The sequence below is a fragment of the Mixophyes fleayi genome, chromosome 6 (genome assembly GCF_038048845.1).
Source record: "Mixophyes fleayi isolate aMixFle1 chromosome 6, aMixFle1.hap1, whole genome shotgun sequence".
In the NCBI taxonomy this organism is placed as follows: Eukaryota; Metazoa; Chordata; class Amphibia; order Anura; family Limnodynastidae; genus Mixophyes; species Mixophyes fleayi.
The window spans coordinates 2,272,432-2,289,731 of record NC_134407.1 but is presented as its reverse complement, the minus strand read 5'-3'; the positions used below and the strand labels follow the sequence as shown (position 1 = coordinate 2,289,731).

Below are 17,300 nucleotides of genomic sequence, written 5' to 3'. Positions count from 1 at the left end.
CTCGGATCCCCAACAGCAGATTTCATCGGATTTCACATCATCCGAAACGCTCATCTCTAATCTACAGTAAACACATCCTGTCCTGTAAGAAGCACTGACATATAGGATTGTTCTCTCTTAGTTCTGCTGGACAGAAGTGCAGTAAACTTTCCTCTTTTGGGGGTGGGGGGTACAGACAATAGAAACCTCACATTAATAACCCTCCTCTTCATCCGCAGGTCACAGTCTGCAATTAGTTTGATGTGTACATTACATTACGTCACAGAGAATTTACATACTAATCCTGGTGCTTCGTCTGCTAGTTCCTGATCTGTCCGTATGTCTCTGATACACCAGGTGGAACTGTCAGCTCACAGCGTCCTCCATACAGGTGAGTGATCACGTCTGTCTGACATATGTTCACATGATCAATGGTTTAACCTCTTCAGCACCAAGATGATGTTAGATGTAACTTTCATGTCTCATAAAGTATTTGGAATAAACCAAAACTTTAGAATAATCTTTTAGCAGCCCTGGGTCAGTGACAGTATTGGGGTGTGGGATTCCTCCAGTAGTTTAGGATATTGGTAACTAAATATATTGTGGGTGATTTATTAATAAGCTGCAAATGTGCAGTAACAGGTAGTGACTGAGATACCTCCATATGTACAATGATTGTTACATGAATCTAAATCCTATAACCTGTTCTGATGTTATTCAGATTGTGAACTTATAGGAATAACTATAGGAATGTAATTTAATATCAGAATCAATTCAGATCAATTTGTTTTTAATTATTTTCACTTTTGACTAATTATTATATATGGGATGTCGGAGGGATGAGCGATTCCCCGGCCGTTTAGTTACTTCTCTTATTGGAGATACAGTTTATATAATGTTCTTAATGATTTGTACAAAACGTTTATAATGAATAATGTTCTAAATTTTTTATTATTATTTTGTTTGTTTTTCAAGAACAAATTTTAAAAGAAAAACATTTTTCCTCCAAAAACTGTTTCAATGAAACCTTCACAAACTGATTCGCTGTCTATATAGAACCGATATTTGTAGAAACTCGAAACTTTCTAAATTGTTTCTCTTATTAGAAATATGTGAGAGCCCAGAATTCTGTTCAGATCGGATCGCCTGGGTTCAGATGCCAATCACACCGGTGTGCACTGGTCATTGGCGCTGACTTGTGAGCTTGAATGGATGATTTGCAATTTTCTTCTATTGTTTCTTGAAATTCAAATGCTTTTGTCGGAACTCTTTAATAACAGGCTCTCTGCACCCTGTTATTTCACTTTAATAGAAAACATAATCCCAGGCACCTAGCTGGCACCTAACACTAATAGCTCCTCCCCCTCTTACTCAGCCAATCAGTGCATGCAGGTGGAACACCAATCTCTTGTAGACAGGTCTGGTAATGGTGCTAATGACAAGTGGAGTCAGTGCACTGTATGTAATATAATGGTGGAAATAACAAGGAACTGCCTCAGTGTTTCTACACCTAGATAGATAATGGTGCTAATGACAAACAGAGAATACAGTTGTATGTTATAGTGAGGGTGTATAGGGTGTAAGATATAAGGGTGGACCTCAGCCCCCCAGGCCTCCGCTCTGCACGGTGAGGGCCACAGGCCTACATGGGCCGCTCTTCATGTATCCTGGGATGATCAGAGCGGGGGTCTGGCATATCCGCATTCCTGGGCCCAGTAGCGGCTGCATTTCCGCCACGATAATATGTTTACGCTGCTATGTGCGCATACAGTAATAATAGTCTCAACCACGTAGAGCGTCCTCAGACGTTCTGCCTAGAAGGAGCGTCCGAGGGGCCGTCAGCCCTCCAGTGGGCGTTATTTCTAGAATTCTGAGCCAATCACAGGTGATTTTTAAGGTAATTCACTTACTGTAAATCTGCCAAACTCCCCAATAGATTTGCCCACCCCTCATTATACCCACATGTCTGTATCATGGCTCGGGCAGGGAGGGAGCATGATATGGTATAAGTTGGTGCTATTTTATTCTTTAAAATTTTCCTAGAAAGAAGGGACATCTTGAACCAGTCACCAACATTTCAGAACCTGCTGCGGGGCGGGTGCAGGGAAGCTGAGGTGCTCTATTATTGGTCATTATATAACATGGAGCCTATCATTGGTCATTATAAAAATAATACTACGGACATTGTAGAACTTACCACACTGGACGGGGAGGAGGGATAATGGTAATGGCTTATATAATGTATGTAGTTATAACGAATGACTTATATAATGTATGTAGTTATTATAACTAATGACTTATATAATGTATGTAGTTATAACTAATGGCTTATATAATGTATGTAGTTATAACTAATGGCTTATATAATGTATGTAGTTATAACTAATGACTTATATAATGTATGTAGTTATAACTAATGACTTATATAATGTATGTAGTTATTATAACTAATGACTTATATAATGTATGTAGTTATAACGAATGACTTATATAATGTATGTAGTTATAACTAATGACTTATATAATGTATGTAGTTATAATGAATGACTTATATAATGTATGTAGTTATTATAACTAATGACTTATATAATGTATGTAGTTATAATGAATGACTTATATAATGTATGTAGTTATTATAACTAATGACTTATATAATGTATGTAGTTATAACGAATGACTTATATAATGTATGTAGTTATAACTAATGACTTATATAATGTATGTAGTTATAATGAATGACTTATATAATGTATGTAGTTATTATAACTAATGACTTATATAATGTATGTAGTTATAACGAATGACTTATATAATGTATGTAGTTATAACTTTGTTATGATTTTCAGAGCGGAGATTATCATCTATAATATTCTCCTTTCCAAGATGTTTATACTGCTCATCATCTTCCATTTAATCCTCGGGAGAGTCCTAGGTAACTATTATATAATAATCTGTTTTCCTATAGCTGCTGATAGGGAAATTATCCAAATCAGTGAAATATTTTGTGAACATAGGAACATGGTTAAATAATGTTATTTTGTGACTGGACCTGCAACTTGAACTAGTTATAATGGATTATATTGTCCCATCTGTGTTCTTCAGGCACATATTTATATCATCAGAGCTATGTATGTGTGTTACTCTGAGACACTTACGTCACACATCTAATCCATGGATTCTGTTATATCATATTTGCCAACTTTCGTTGGCCGTCAGGAGATCCGGAAGAGGGGGTGTGATGGGGGGGTGGGAGGGGGCAGGGCGCAACAAATCACATCATTTTGGGTACCGACTTGCAGGATGTGGGAGACTTGCCTGCTCTCCCGGAAGTCCGGGAGATTTACCAGGAATACGGGAGTCTCCCGGACATTCCTGGAGAGTGGGCAAGTAGAGTCATGGCCAAAAGTTTTGAGAATGACACAAATATTATTTTGCACAAAGTCTGCTGCTTCAGTTTTTATGATACAATTTGCATATACTCCAGAATGTCATGAAGAGTGATCAGATGAATTGCAATTAATTTCAAAGTCCCTCTTTGCCATGACAATCAACTTTATCCCAAAAACAAAATTTCCACAGCATTTCAGCCCTGCCACAAAAGGACCAGCTGACATCAGGTCAGTGATTCTCTCGTTAACACAAGTGAGTGTTGACGAGGACAAGGCTGGAGATCCCTCTGTCATATTGATTGAGTTAGAATAACAGACTGGAAGCTTTAAAAGGAGGGTGGTTATCTGCAAGGAAACACCATGGTTATCTGCAAGGAAACACGTGCATTCATCATTGCTTTGCACAAAAAGGGCTTCACAGGCAAGGATATTGCTGCTAGTAAGATTGCACCTAAATCAACCATTTAACGGATCATCAAGAACTTCAAGGAGAGAGGTTCAATAGTTGTGAAGAAGGCTTCAGGGCTCCAAAGAACATCCAGCAAGCACCAGGACCATCTCCTAAAGTTGATTCAGCTGCGGGATCGGGGCACCACCAGTGCAGAGCTTGCTCAGGAATGACAGCAGGCAGGTGTGAGTGCATCTGTATGCACAGTGAGGTGAAGACTTTTGGAGGATGGCCTGGTGTGTCAAGAAAGCCAACAAAGAAGCCACTTCTTTCCAGGAAAAACATTAGGGACAGACTGATATTCTGCAAAAGGTACAGGGATTGGACTCCTGAGGACGGGAGTAAAGTAATTTTCTCTGATGAATCTCCTTTCAGATTGTTTGGGGTATCTGGAAAAATGCTTGTCCAGAGAAGGAAAGGTGAGTGTTACCATCAGCCCTGTGTCACACCAACAGTAACGCATCCTGAGACCATTCATGTGTGAGCTTTCTTCTCAGCCAAGGGACTGGGCTCACTCACTATTTGGCCTAAGGACACAGCTATGAATAAAGAATGGCACCAAAACATCCTCCAAGAGCAACTTCTCCCATCCACCAAAGAACAGTTTGGTGATGAACAATGCCTTTTCCAGCATGATGGACACCTTGTCATAAGGCAAAAGTGATAACTAAGTGGCTCGGGGGTCAAACATCAAAATTTTTCGTCAATGGCCAGGAAATTCCCCAGACCTTAATCCCACTGAGAATTTGTGGTCAATCCTCAAGAGGTGGGTGGACAAACAAAAATCCACAAATTCTGACCAACTTCAAGCATTGATTAGACAAGAATGGACGGCCATCAGTCAGTATGTGGCCCAGTTGATTGACTACATGCCAGGGCGAACTGCAGAGGTCTTCAAAAAGAAGGGTCAACACTGCAAATATTGACTCTTTGCTTAAACGTAATATACTTGTCAATAAAATCCTTTGACACTTATGAAATGCTTGTAATGTTACTTCACTATAACATAGCAACATCTAACAAAAAGGTGTAAAAACACTGAAGCAGCAAAGTTTGTGGAAACCAATACTTGTGTCATTCTCAAAACTTTTGACCATGTGTCTGTGCTCTTCTATCCCAGCTGTGCTCTACTGGATAGTACAAGCTGTATTGTTCCTGGCGATCTTCTCAGTATGGTGCCCTTCTTTCATCTTCTTCATGGTGTAAATGATATCTTTAGGGTATGGAAATCCAACACATTCCAGTTTAGAGAAGATTAACTCATCATTAACTTTGACTTCAAAGCTCCCAACTCGGCCTTCACCACCAGTGATCTCCGTATCAGGGGACATCAGAGATGTGTCGGGTCCAGGAATAAATGGCTGACTAATGCTATAACTACATGCAGTGTCGGACTGGGACATGAAGGGCCCACCGGGGGATGTCATGGTAGGGGCCCACCAGAGGGGGTGTCATGGTAGGGGCCCACCAGAGGGGGTGTGGCCAGCAGTCTGTGTGTGTGACTAGAGGGGGCATGGTTAGCCCACCGAGGACATGGCTAGTGTAGCATATAAGAATGCAGTGTATGCAAAAAGTGCCCAGTTTGGGCCCCAGCCCCTAGATCGGTACAAAGCGGAACAATCACCCAATATCAGGACTGTCCCACCAGAATCAGAACAATTCGCAGCTATCCTGCTCTCTCCTACCTGTTCTATCAGCTTTCACTTCCTGCTTTCTTAGGCTCAGTAGTTGCTTGTCTCGATCCTGAAATGTTGGGCTCCTGTTTGGGAGAACAGGATAGGTACAATAAATATGAAAAGACGAGTCATGAGTGAACGCTCTAGCCCTCCCTTCCCAAATCTTACATCAATAGCAACACACAGACACAAACTAATACATTTCTCATACACACTGACACACACTAATACATTGCTCATGCACACTAACACTATTCTCATACACACTGACTCACACCCCTTCTCTCATACACACATTTGTCATACTCACTGACTCACACTCTGATACACACAAACTGAATCACATTCACTCTCATACACACTGACACACAAACTTACCTTTTCCTGTAGCGCTTCCTCCATGGCAGTATGGGTGGGGAGCGTGTCTGTGCTCTGATTGGCTGAGACAGTCGCTTAGCCAATCAGAGCACAGCACAGGCAGTAAGCAGGAAACTTCTCTGCATTACCAGCAGCACAGACTGCTCCTACACGTCATCCTCTGTGGGGGCCCTGGTGATCGCATTCCACCACCTAGTGAAGGGGAGTGGGGCCCGCCAGGGATCTACCCAGGACCCCGCTGGGCCAGTCCAATGCTGGCTACACTGCTGGAAGACACAGACGGTAGAAGCCAGAAAACAATGTAATTAGTGAAAGCTGCAGGAGGGCGAATCTGCTTGGTCACTGTCCAATATTCTACAAACAGGCTAAAGACATTGGAAGGTCCATATTATGTAAAACTCTGCATTTTTTTATTGAGCAACATTTTAAACATATTTTTATTGTATTTTTAGATATATTTTTGTATAAAGACAGGGCTTTTAGGACCACTGCGCATGCGCAGATCACAAAGTTTAACCCTCACTGCTATGCCTAGGACCAGTATCGGTCAGCTGCCTCGGTGAGATACTAATGATATTTTATTGACTCAATAAGCAGCCTTATAGGTGGATATTGGAAAATAGACCCCGATATCCCATAGACATCTGAGAGGTTAAATGTCCTTCATGGTAACTACTGCAGGAGTCTCCTACATAGAGAAGACTTGTCCTTATATCACCGGCTGTTAGTTATAGCCCTGAGGGAAAACGTAATAACTATTGCAAACAACAATGTTTGAATACTGAGAGTTATGTTGTGTGGGCAGGAATACAATCCTCATTGTCTGATGAAATATCTTTATTGTTTGAATATGAACCACACTGAACAGAAATATTACCCTGGCAATGATGGCGTTGGCACGATGTGTAACACACTGTAATATAACACACAGTAATATAACACACTGTAATATAACACACCATAATATAACACACTGTAATATAACACACCGTAACATAACACTGTAATATAACACACCATAATATAACACACTGTAATATAACACACCATAATATAACACACTGTAATATAACACACCGTAATATAACACACCATAATATAACACACTGTAATATAACACACCGTAACATAACACTGTAATATAACACACCGTAATATAACACACTGTAATATAACACTGTAATATAACACACCGTAATATAACACACCGTAACATAACACTGTAATATAACACACCGTAATATAACACATCGTAATATAACACACCGTAATATAACACACCGTAACATAACACTGTAATATAACACACCGTAATATAACACATCGTAATATAACACATCGTAATATAACACACCGATATACCAAACACTATAATATAACACACTGTAATATCCAGCAGAGCAGATAGCACCAGATCCCAGCAGGGGACTTGTCTCCAGATCCCACCAGATTCTATATCATTATGGCTGCCGGAGTCTGTTCCCAGGTAGACGTCATCACCAGAGCCCAGATCTCTGTCACTTCTCCCATCGTCTACCCTCATACGAGTCAGAAGACTAATTAATTTTGGGAGTCTGGTAACTTATATTGACTATTATAAAGTATGTATATCGTAAAGTAAGGGTAAATATTATAAAGATAAATACCGCACAGTAATTATAATTATTACTAAGTATAAATACCGTACAGTAAGTATAATTATTACTAAGTATAAATACCGTACAGTAAGTATAATTATTACTAAGTCTAAGTACTGCACAGTAAGTATAATTATTACTAAGTCTAAGTACTGTACAGTAAGTATAATTATTACTAAGTATAAGTACCGTACAGTAAGTATAATTATTATGACTAAGTACCGTTCAGTAAGTATAATTATTATGTCTAAGTATTGTAGAGTAAGTATAATTATTACTAAGTCTAAGTACTGCACAGTAAGTATAATTATTACTAAGTCTAAGTACTGTACAGTAAGTATAATTATTACTAAGTATAAGTACCGTACAGTAAGTATAATTATTATGACTAACTACCGTTCAGTAAGTATAATTATTATGTCTAAGTATTGTAGAGTAAGTATAATTATTACTAAGTTTAAGTACTGCACAGTAAGTATAATTATTACTAAGTATAAGTACTGTACAGTAAGTATAATTATTACTAAGTATAAGTACCGTACAGTAAGTATAATTATTATGACTAAGTACCGTTCAGTAAGTATAATTATTATGTCTAAGTACTGTACAGTAAGTATAATTATTACTAAGTCTAAGTACTGCACAGTAAGTATAATTATTACTAAGTCTAAGTACTGTACAGTAAGTATAATTATTACTAAGTATAAGTACCGTACAGTAAGTATAATTATTATGACTAACTACCGTTCAGTAAGTATAATTATTATGTCTAAGTATTGTACAGTAAGTATAATTATTACTAAGTTTAAGTACTGCACAGTAAGTATAATTATTACTAAGTATAAGTACTGTACAGTAAGTATAATTATTACTAAGTATAAGTACTGTACAGTAAGTATAATTATTAAGTATAAGTACTGCACAGTAAGTATAATTATTACTAAGTCTAAGTACTGCACAGTAAGTATAATTATTACTAAGTATAAGTACCGTACAATAAGTATAATTATTATGACTAAGTACCGTTCAGTAAGAATAATTATTATGTCTAAGTACTGTACAGTAAGTATAATTATTACTAAGTATAAGTACCGTACAGTAAGTATAATTATTACAAAGTCTAAGTACTGTACAGTAAGTATAATTATTACTAAGTATAAGTACCGTACAGTAAGTATAATTATTACTAAGTATAAGTACCGTACAGTAAGTATAATTATTACAAAGTCTAAGTACTGTACAGTAAGTATAATTATTACTAATTATGACTACCGTACAGTAAGTATAATTAATACTAAGTATAAGTACCGTACAGTAAGTATAATTATTAAGTATAAGTACTGTACAGTAAGTATAATTATTACTAATTATAAGTACTGTACAGTAAGTATAATTATTACTAAGTATAAGTACCGTACACTAAGTAGAATTATTACTAATTATGAGTACCGTACAGTAAGTAGAATTATTACTAAGTGTAAGTACTGTACAGTAAGTATAATTATTACTAATTATGAGTACCGTACAGTAAGTATAATTATTACTAAGTATAAGTACCGTACAGTAAGTATAATTATTAAGTATAAATACTGTACAGTAAGTATAATTATTACTAATTATAAGTACTGTACAGTAAGTATAATTTTTACTAAGTATAAGTACCATACAGTAAGTATAATTATTAAGTATAAGTACTGTACAGTAAGTAGAATTATTACTAAGTATAAGTACTGTACAGTAAGTATAATTATTACTAATTATAAGTACTGTACAGTAAGTATAATTTTTACTAAGTATAAGTACCGTACAGTAAATATAATTATTAAGTATAAGTACTGTACAGTAAGTATAATTATTACTAATTATAAGTACTGTACAGTAAGTATAATTTTTACTAAGTATAAGTACCGTACAGTAAGTATAATTATTACTAAGTGTAAGTACCGTACAGTAAGTATAATTATTAAGTATAAATACTGTACAGTAAGTATAATTATTACTAAGTATAAGTACCATACAGTAAGTATAATTATTACTAATTATAAGTACTGTACAGTAAGTATAATTTTTACTAAGTATTAGTACCGTACAGTAAATATAATTATTATTAGGTATAAGTACCGTACTGTAAGTATAGTTATTAAGTATAAGTACTGTTCTGTAAGTATAATTACTAAGTATTAGTACCGTACTGTAAGTATAATTATTACTAAGTATTAGTACCTGTACAGTAACATATAATTACTAAGCATTAGTACCGTACAGTAAGTATAATTATTACTAAGTATAAGTACCGTACAGTAAGTATAATTATTAAGTATAAATACTGTACAGTAAGTATAATTATTACTAATTATAAGTACTGTACAGTAAGTATAATTTTTACTAAGTATAAGTACCATACAGTAAGTATAATTATTAAGTATAAGTACTGTACAGTAAGTAGAATTATTACTAAGTATAAGTACTGTACAGTAAGTATAATTATTACTAATTATAAGTACTGTACAGTAAGTATAATTTTTACTAAGTATAAGTACCGTACAGTAAATATAATTATTAAGTATAAGTACTGTACAGTAAGTATAATTATTACTAATTATAAGTACTGTACAGTAAGTATAATTTTTACTAAGTATAAGTACCGTACAGTAAGTATAATTATTACTAAGTGTAAGTATCGTACAGTAAGTATAATTATTAAGTATAAATACTGTACAGTAAGTATAATTATTACTAAGTATAAGTACCATACAGTAAGTATAATTATTACTAATTATAAGTACTGTACAGTAAGTATAATTTTTACTAAGTATTAGTACCGTACAGTAAATATAATTATTATTAGGTATAAGTACCGTACTGTAAGTATAGTTATTAAGTATAAGTACTGTTCTGTAAGTATAATTACTAAGTATTAGTACCGTACTGTAAGTATAATTATTACTAAGTATTAGTACCTGTACAGTAACATATAATTACTAAGCATTAGTACCGTACAGCAGTATAATTATAATAAGTATGTAAACAGACAACTTTGATATGATGGAAACATTTTTCAAGCTGAGGACGCGATGTCTTCAGCCCCTGGCTAAGGCTGGGTACACACTACAGTGTTGGCAGACAATTATCGGGTCAATCACACGATAAACGACTGTTGACCCCGATATCACATTAGTGTCTTCGCTCCAACGATGAGCGATGATCGCTCCAAAGCTCATCGTAAACCAAACTAAACATCTTGTTGAGCGATGGAACAATATTGTTCCAGTTCTGCAGAGTGTCGCACTCACACTCAGGATCTCCACAGAGTTCACAGTCACAACCTTTTCAGCAGATGGTTGGAACAGATGAAGAGCACAGATCTGAAGGTAAATCGTGTAACACGTGTCACCTGTATAGTGTGTTCACAGGGATTGGCTGCTGATCGGGAGGTTTTTTTCTCCATCATTGGTAAAATTGTTAATGATATCATATTAGGAGAAATGTTCTGCAGTGTGTACCAGCCGTAGTCACACTACAATAGTGTAAAACATTTTATAGAAGCCAAGAACTTCCTATAACCTGATGATATCAACACATAGAGCAACAACTGGCTTATATTACAATGCTCAGTTATGCAGGAACAAGACGACCTTATCTGTCATTTCCACACAAATGTTAGGTCAATATTGATCTTTGTTGCCAGTTTGGGCAATTTCGCATCACTAGAGGCAGAAAGAACAAACAGGTTTTATGTGCTCAGAGGAAAGTCGGCAGCAGCCCAGGAGAAGCCTGGTGTCAGATCTCAGGATTAGCAACACTTATCGAAGTGGAGTAAGAAACTAGTTTGCGCAATTATTCTGGATCCGGATTTAATGCTGATTGGACAATTCTCAGGTGGTCGGTTTTGCCATATATGTAGGAAAATACATAAACCTCATGTACAAAGTCAGACACGATTTTAGTGTAAACCCATTGGTGGCAGTTTATGAATCATGGGCCGTTCCCCCTAGTTACCCCTATAACACTGTAGGTGCACCTTGCATGAGATATGCCCTTATACACAGGGTTCGTGTGCCCAATACAGGGGGAATTCAGAAGAGAAAACAACTGGAAACTTCATTATATAACTCTCAGCCTGTGGCTTCCTGCTGCCTCCATTCCCCTCCTCACATCATGTCACTGCCCCTGTCACATGCAGCCCTGTCCTCACTAACACATCACTCATCTCCTGATATACTCTGTGCTGCTGGGGACCCTGCTCCTTCCACTATATAACTCTCAGTCTGTGACTTCCTGCTGCCTCCATTCCCCTCCTCACATCATGTCACTGCCCCTGTCACATGCAGCCCTGTCCTCACTAACACATCACTCATCTCCTGATATACTCTGTGCTGCTGGGGACCCTGCTCCTTCCACTATATAACTCTCAGTCTGTGGCTTCCTGCTGCCTCCATTCCCATCCTCACATCATGTCACTGCCCTTGTCACATGCAGCCCTGTCCTCACTAACACATCACTCATCTTCTGATATACTCTGTGCTACTGGGGACCCTGCTCCTTCCACTATATAACTCTCAGTCTGTGGCTTCCTGCTGCCTCCATTCCTCTCCTCACATCATGTCACTGCCCCTGTCACATGCAGCCCTGTCCTCACTAACACATCACTCATCTCCTGATATACTCTGTGCTGCTGGGGACCCTGCTCCTCCCACTATATAACTCTCAGTCTGTGGCTTCGTGCTGCCTCCATTCCCCTCCTCACATCGTGTCACTGCCCCTGTCACATGCAGGGGCAGTGAAATAAATAAACACTCTGTGCTGCTCTAGAAGCAGTCTAAGGATCCCATTGGCTATATATTACACTAGCCTTGTCTACTCTAAATGGAAGACATCCTAGAAAAGTGGACAAACACACCTTAAATTTGGACAAAAACCTGTAGAAATAGTGAGGAACAAACTTTTTTTGCAAGAACAAAGCGTTACTGATGCAGTATAGGAACTGATATGATGCATTATGGACACACAATGAGGATTATCAGAGGTAGATTCCAATGGGAACAGCCACCTGCTGCTGTGTCCTGTGTGAAGACATTGCTGGAAATAGTGCTCTTATTATTGGGGGAATAAAGCGCACGATACTTGTGTGTGGTTCAGACCGATTTGCATCAGGATGTTGGATTCTCTGCCTGAGCGTCACTTGTTGTACTAAATAAACAGCATCGGCTGCAGTACACACACGTCTGTACAATAATATGACACACATGTGTCTGTACAATAAGAGGTCACATCACAACATATAAAGATAAATAAATCATAAAATAACAGCTGTTATCACTGTATTATGTATATAAATATTACATTTCAAATGTGATCATTTTTTTATTTACGTTACTTTAATAAACAAAGTGATTTCAGTGAGTACTCTACATGCCGGGTCTGACATACATCGGGTACACGCACGTCCATGTAGAACAAGGAGCGGATGTATAGATACGTCTGGTGATGAATACGGGTCTAGGTCCGCTCTGCGCTAACAGACATCACACTGCAGGATACGTCCAATACATGTGTGGGGTATAAAATCCCAAAAGAACGCACAGAAAAAACTATTCAATTAATGAGCCCCAGTGTGGATATCACACATCCTCTCCCTCTAACAATCAGGACCCCTGTCTGCACCGTCTACGTCAACTTCATAGAACCTTATTTCTATGTATTAATAATAACTCTGTATGATGATGATGATGATGACAAAAGTAACGCCCAGTAATATGACAATAGTGATTCCCATTAATATAGCTGATGTTCTGATGATACAATCCTCAGGTTACGCTTTTGTTTCTCCAGTTTGAGGAGCTCCAGTCCACAATGTACTTGTAGATTTCACGTTTTGCAGAATTTATTGAATATAAATCACACTTGCCAACATTTCTTTTTTTTTTCCCGGGAGCTGCTAGTAGGAGGTAGGCGTGTAGGGGGCGGGGCCCCAAAAATCGCGTCATTTTAGCCCCGCCGATTCCCGGTGAATCGCGGCGTTTGAACCGTATTCTGCCCACTTCTGGGCAGATCAGGGAGATTGCCACACTCTCTCGGGAGTCCGTGAGACTCACGCAAAATGCGGGAGTCTCCCGGACGTTCCGGGAGAGTTGGCAAGTATGATATAAATAGAGTTCTGGAAAGAATTGGATTCTTGAGGGAATAGTAATTATAGAGGAAATAATGCATGTAACATTTATGGCCAAATTCCATCGGAGAAACGTACAACATTCAGTGTTTGTCCCTTGTGGAGATATGACAAGCCAGGTCTAAGGTCAGTCTCTGAAGGTGGATGAAGCGGAGGTCAGAGGGAGGGAGGTTCATCAACACTTAATTTTAAAAGAAAATTATAAATAACAAAAAATATTTATTCAAGGGTATACGGTGGCTCAGTGGTTAGCACTCCTGCCTCACAGCGCTGGGGTCATGAGTTCAATTCCTGACCATGGCCTTATCTGTGTGGAGTTTGAATGTTCTCCCCGTATTTGCGTGGGTTTCCTCCGGGTGCTCCGGTTTCCTCCCACACTCCAAAAACATACTGGTAGGTCAATTGGCCGCTATCAAAATTGACCCTAGTCTGTGTCTGTCTCTCTGTGTATGTGTATTTGTTAGGGAATTTAGACTGTAAGCTCCAATGGGGCAGTGACTGATGTGAGTTCTCTGTACAGCGCTGCGGAATCAGTGGCGCTATATAAATAAATGATGATGATGATATATTAAATTAGGAGAGTATATCTGTTTGTCACCAGAGTTGGTCTTTGATTGACAGGTAGAGAAGTCTGCTATGATGGGCACGGCTGCTTCTCAGATAAACCGCCCTGGTCTGGGACCCCCCAGAGACTGAGGATACCCCTGCCCTGGACCCCCGAAAAAATAAACACCCGCTTCTTCCTCCTTACAAGGGAAAATCCCGATGAGCACCAGGTGAGTCCCATCCTGTCTATATAGCATCCTAAATTCTGAGATTATACTTAGTGTGACAGCACAATACAGGGGAGGATTAGGGACAGGGATTAGAGATTCCTCCCCGGCCCTTTTAGTTTTGACAAAGTAAGTTTGGTTCTCAGTGAATGTTTTCCTTCAGTTGTACAATTACACGGCCTGAGCGCAATCTGAGCGCAATCTGAGCGCAATCTGAGCGCAATCTGAGCACAATCTGAGCGCAATCTGAGCGCAATCCGCGCTATTTCCCGCATGGATTTCAGCTTTACGTGCGCATGAATTCATCAAGCCCCTGCGGCCTGTTGAATTTGGCCGCTCACTCTCTCCTCTACTACACAGGCGCTGAGTCAGTAAGGAGAGTAAGGCTAAAAAATGGACAAACCATGTTACAATACAAGGGGTGGATATTAGTTTATTATTTTGCACATAAGATAAATACTGGCTGTTTTTTCATGTAGGACACAAATACATTATAGCTTTATTTTTATACTGAAATTGAAGTTGATCTAGGACATGTCCTATCCTAACTATAAATCTGTCCCCACATTATAAATTTACCTCCCCCTCCAATGCAACATGGTTTTGCCGAGGTGCAAAGTTACTCATTTTTTATTCTTTGCGCCCCTTAATGACTCGGCCTGTAATAGCCTGTGGCCAGCCGGCTCTAACTGTGTTTAAATTAGATTTTTTTTTTTTTTAAAGTGTGGGGCCCCCTCTAAACATTATTAACCCTAGAGCTGCCAGGCTAGTGCTGGTTACCGCAAAATGAGGGGGATGCATGGGGTCTCCCCCAATTTCACAAAAATAATAACAGATTGTGTCAAGAAATGGGATCTCTCCTGTTTGTTTGATCTATCATCTGTGCAGTTACCGCTACTACTATGTGTAAGATCATTCCTACAGATCACTGATTCAGCTGCTTGCTAGGTAAATAGTTACAAGCATCACTCAGCTCTCAGTCTGGCAACCTCAGGTGTGCAATCACCTACCACATCCTGCAGTTATATTTGGTGCTGCTGCCTTTATAAACCTCTTCATGGCAGCATACCAATGCTAGTGATAGTTTCTAATTGACCTAATGTGCATTGTATCCTGACCTCTTCTGCTATCAGTGTTTGACGCGGACTGTTGTTTATAGGAATTTCTGTCTTCTCCACTTCTCACTCTTGCCTTTGTTAAACAGATTTGCTCTCATATCTCTACCCTCCCTAACCCCTGGTTTGTTTAAAGGATTCCGCTATCTTCTCTACTCCTGATTCCTTCCTATCTCACTGTGAGTTCTGCCAAATACATTCTGGTTGCTCCCTACCTGTTACTGGGAGCTGTCCACTCCATCAGACAAGAGACAGACTACTGTGCATTAACCCTTGCCTGTCTGTCTCAGAGTTCTGCTAATATATCCTGGTTTCTCATTACCACCTACTGTGTTCTGTCCTCTCCACCGGGCAGGTGCTAAGTCAACAACTGCTACTACCAGAGGCTAAGTCCTGGGGGCAACTGAGCACTGTGGAATGGGGGCTGCTAAAGATGAACGCGAAACGGTTCTAGCAGTTGAGGAGCTCACGCTACTCTGCCCTTAACATTGTGGTTGCAGAACAATGACACACTGACACTTGGGTACCCAGAACAATGACACACTGACACTTGGGGACCCAGAACAATGACACACTGACACTTGGGGTCCCAGAATAATGACACACTGACACCTCTGTCCGGAGAACAATGACACACTGACACCTCGGCCCGAAGAACAATGACACACTGACACTTGGGGTCCCAGAATAATGACACACTGACACCTCAGTTAGGAGAACAATGACACACTGACATTTCGGATCTCAGCTAAATAAAATCCCACTCCATCGCTGCATTAAATCATAAGTTCCGACCCTATAATTTGTGTGCACAGCAGATGAAGAAGAAAAACCTGTTTTGCAAATTAATTTTCCTCTGTTGGAGAAGACAGCAGAGCTGACGTTCAGGAAAATAGTTCAATGTTTGTTCTGTTTTTATAGGGAACTGGCACAATCCAACAGCTCATTGTTTGGGGTTAATTGTTCTTCTGCCGGCTGTTCACACACACACCTGGCTCTAAGTCGGAGACAGATCACTGAAGGGACCTCTTCTAATTATCACTGTGTTACATCTCTTCAATGCCAGGATCGCTGTAACCGTACCCACCCTCCAGCACCTGTTCACTAGTCCAGGCGCCAACTGTAAAAAAGTTGCTATTTTAAAAAACATGTTGTAAATATTCTCCGACATAAACTCTTCTCCCTGAGATACAAAATATGTCATATTTTTAACCAAAGATATTTTTTTGATGCCAACGTCTCTCTCAATAAACCCATATTTTGTGTCACTGCAGCAAAAGGTCATAATTTAAGGGATAACGGATACTTATCGCTTTGCAGAGTCAGTGTCTGTGCAAAAGCTTAAACCAGATCACTGGCTCAGATTTGGCAAAATGAAAAAAAATGATAATGAAGTATGTGACAGGATGGACCACCTATGCCCCCCTGTCTGTTGTTGCTGGGAACCGGCTGGGCTTACTTTGCCATCGTCCCCTTTCGTTATCCCTCCTGCCGCAGTGGGAGGAGCCTGCTGCCACCACTGGACTCCTTTTATGGCATCCAGAACCACGTTCCTTCTGGGTAACTGTTGCTGTTAGTGTACTCCCGTGCTGGTACACTTGGGCTGGTGCCCCTGACCGCTGACTATGGATCAGGGTGCTGTGGATGGATCCCCCTGGCCTATCACACTGACCAGAGCTGCTGGGTAGTGGGCAGAGCGGTGGTACTAGGAGCTAGGTCCAAACCTCAGAACAGCC

General features: G+C 39.2%; 1 protein-coding gene across 1 annotated transcript in view; it reads left to right on the top strand.

The window, feature by feature from the left end:
* Positions 1–295: 295 nt before the first annotated feature.
* LOC142160707 (pancreatic lipase-related protein 2-like) overlaps positions 296–17,300 on the top strand; it is a 28,710-nt gene continuing 11,705 nt past the window's right edge. The window contains exons 1-3 of the mRNA XM_075215585.1: positions 296–370; positions 2,826–2,911; positions 14,298–14,452. Of these exons, the coding sequence (XP_075071686.1) occupies positions 2,863–2,911; positions 14,298–14,452 (204 nt within the window). The 5' untranslated portion in view covers positions 296–370; positions 2,826–2,862. The remainder of the gene's footprint in view (positions 371–2,825; positions 2,912–14,297; positions 14,453–17,300) is intronic.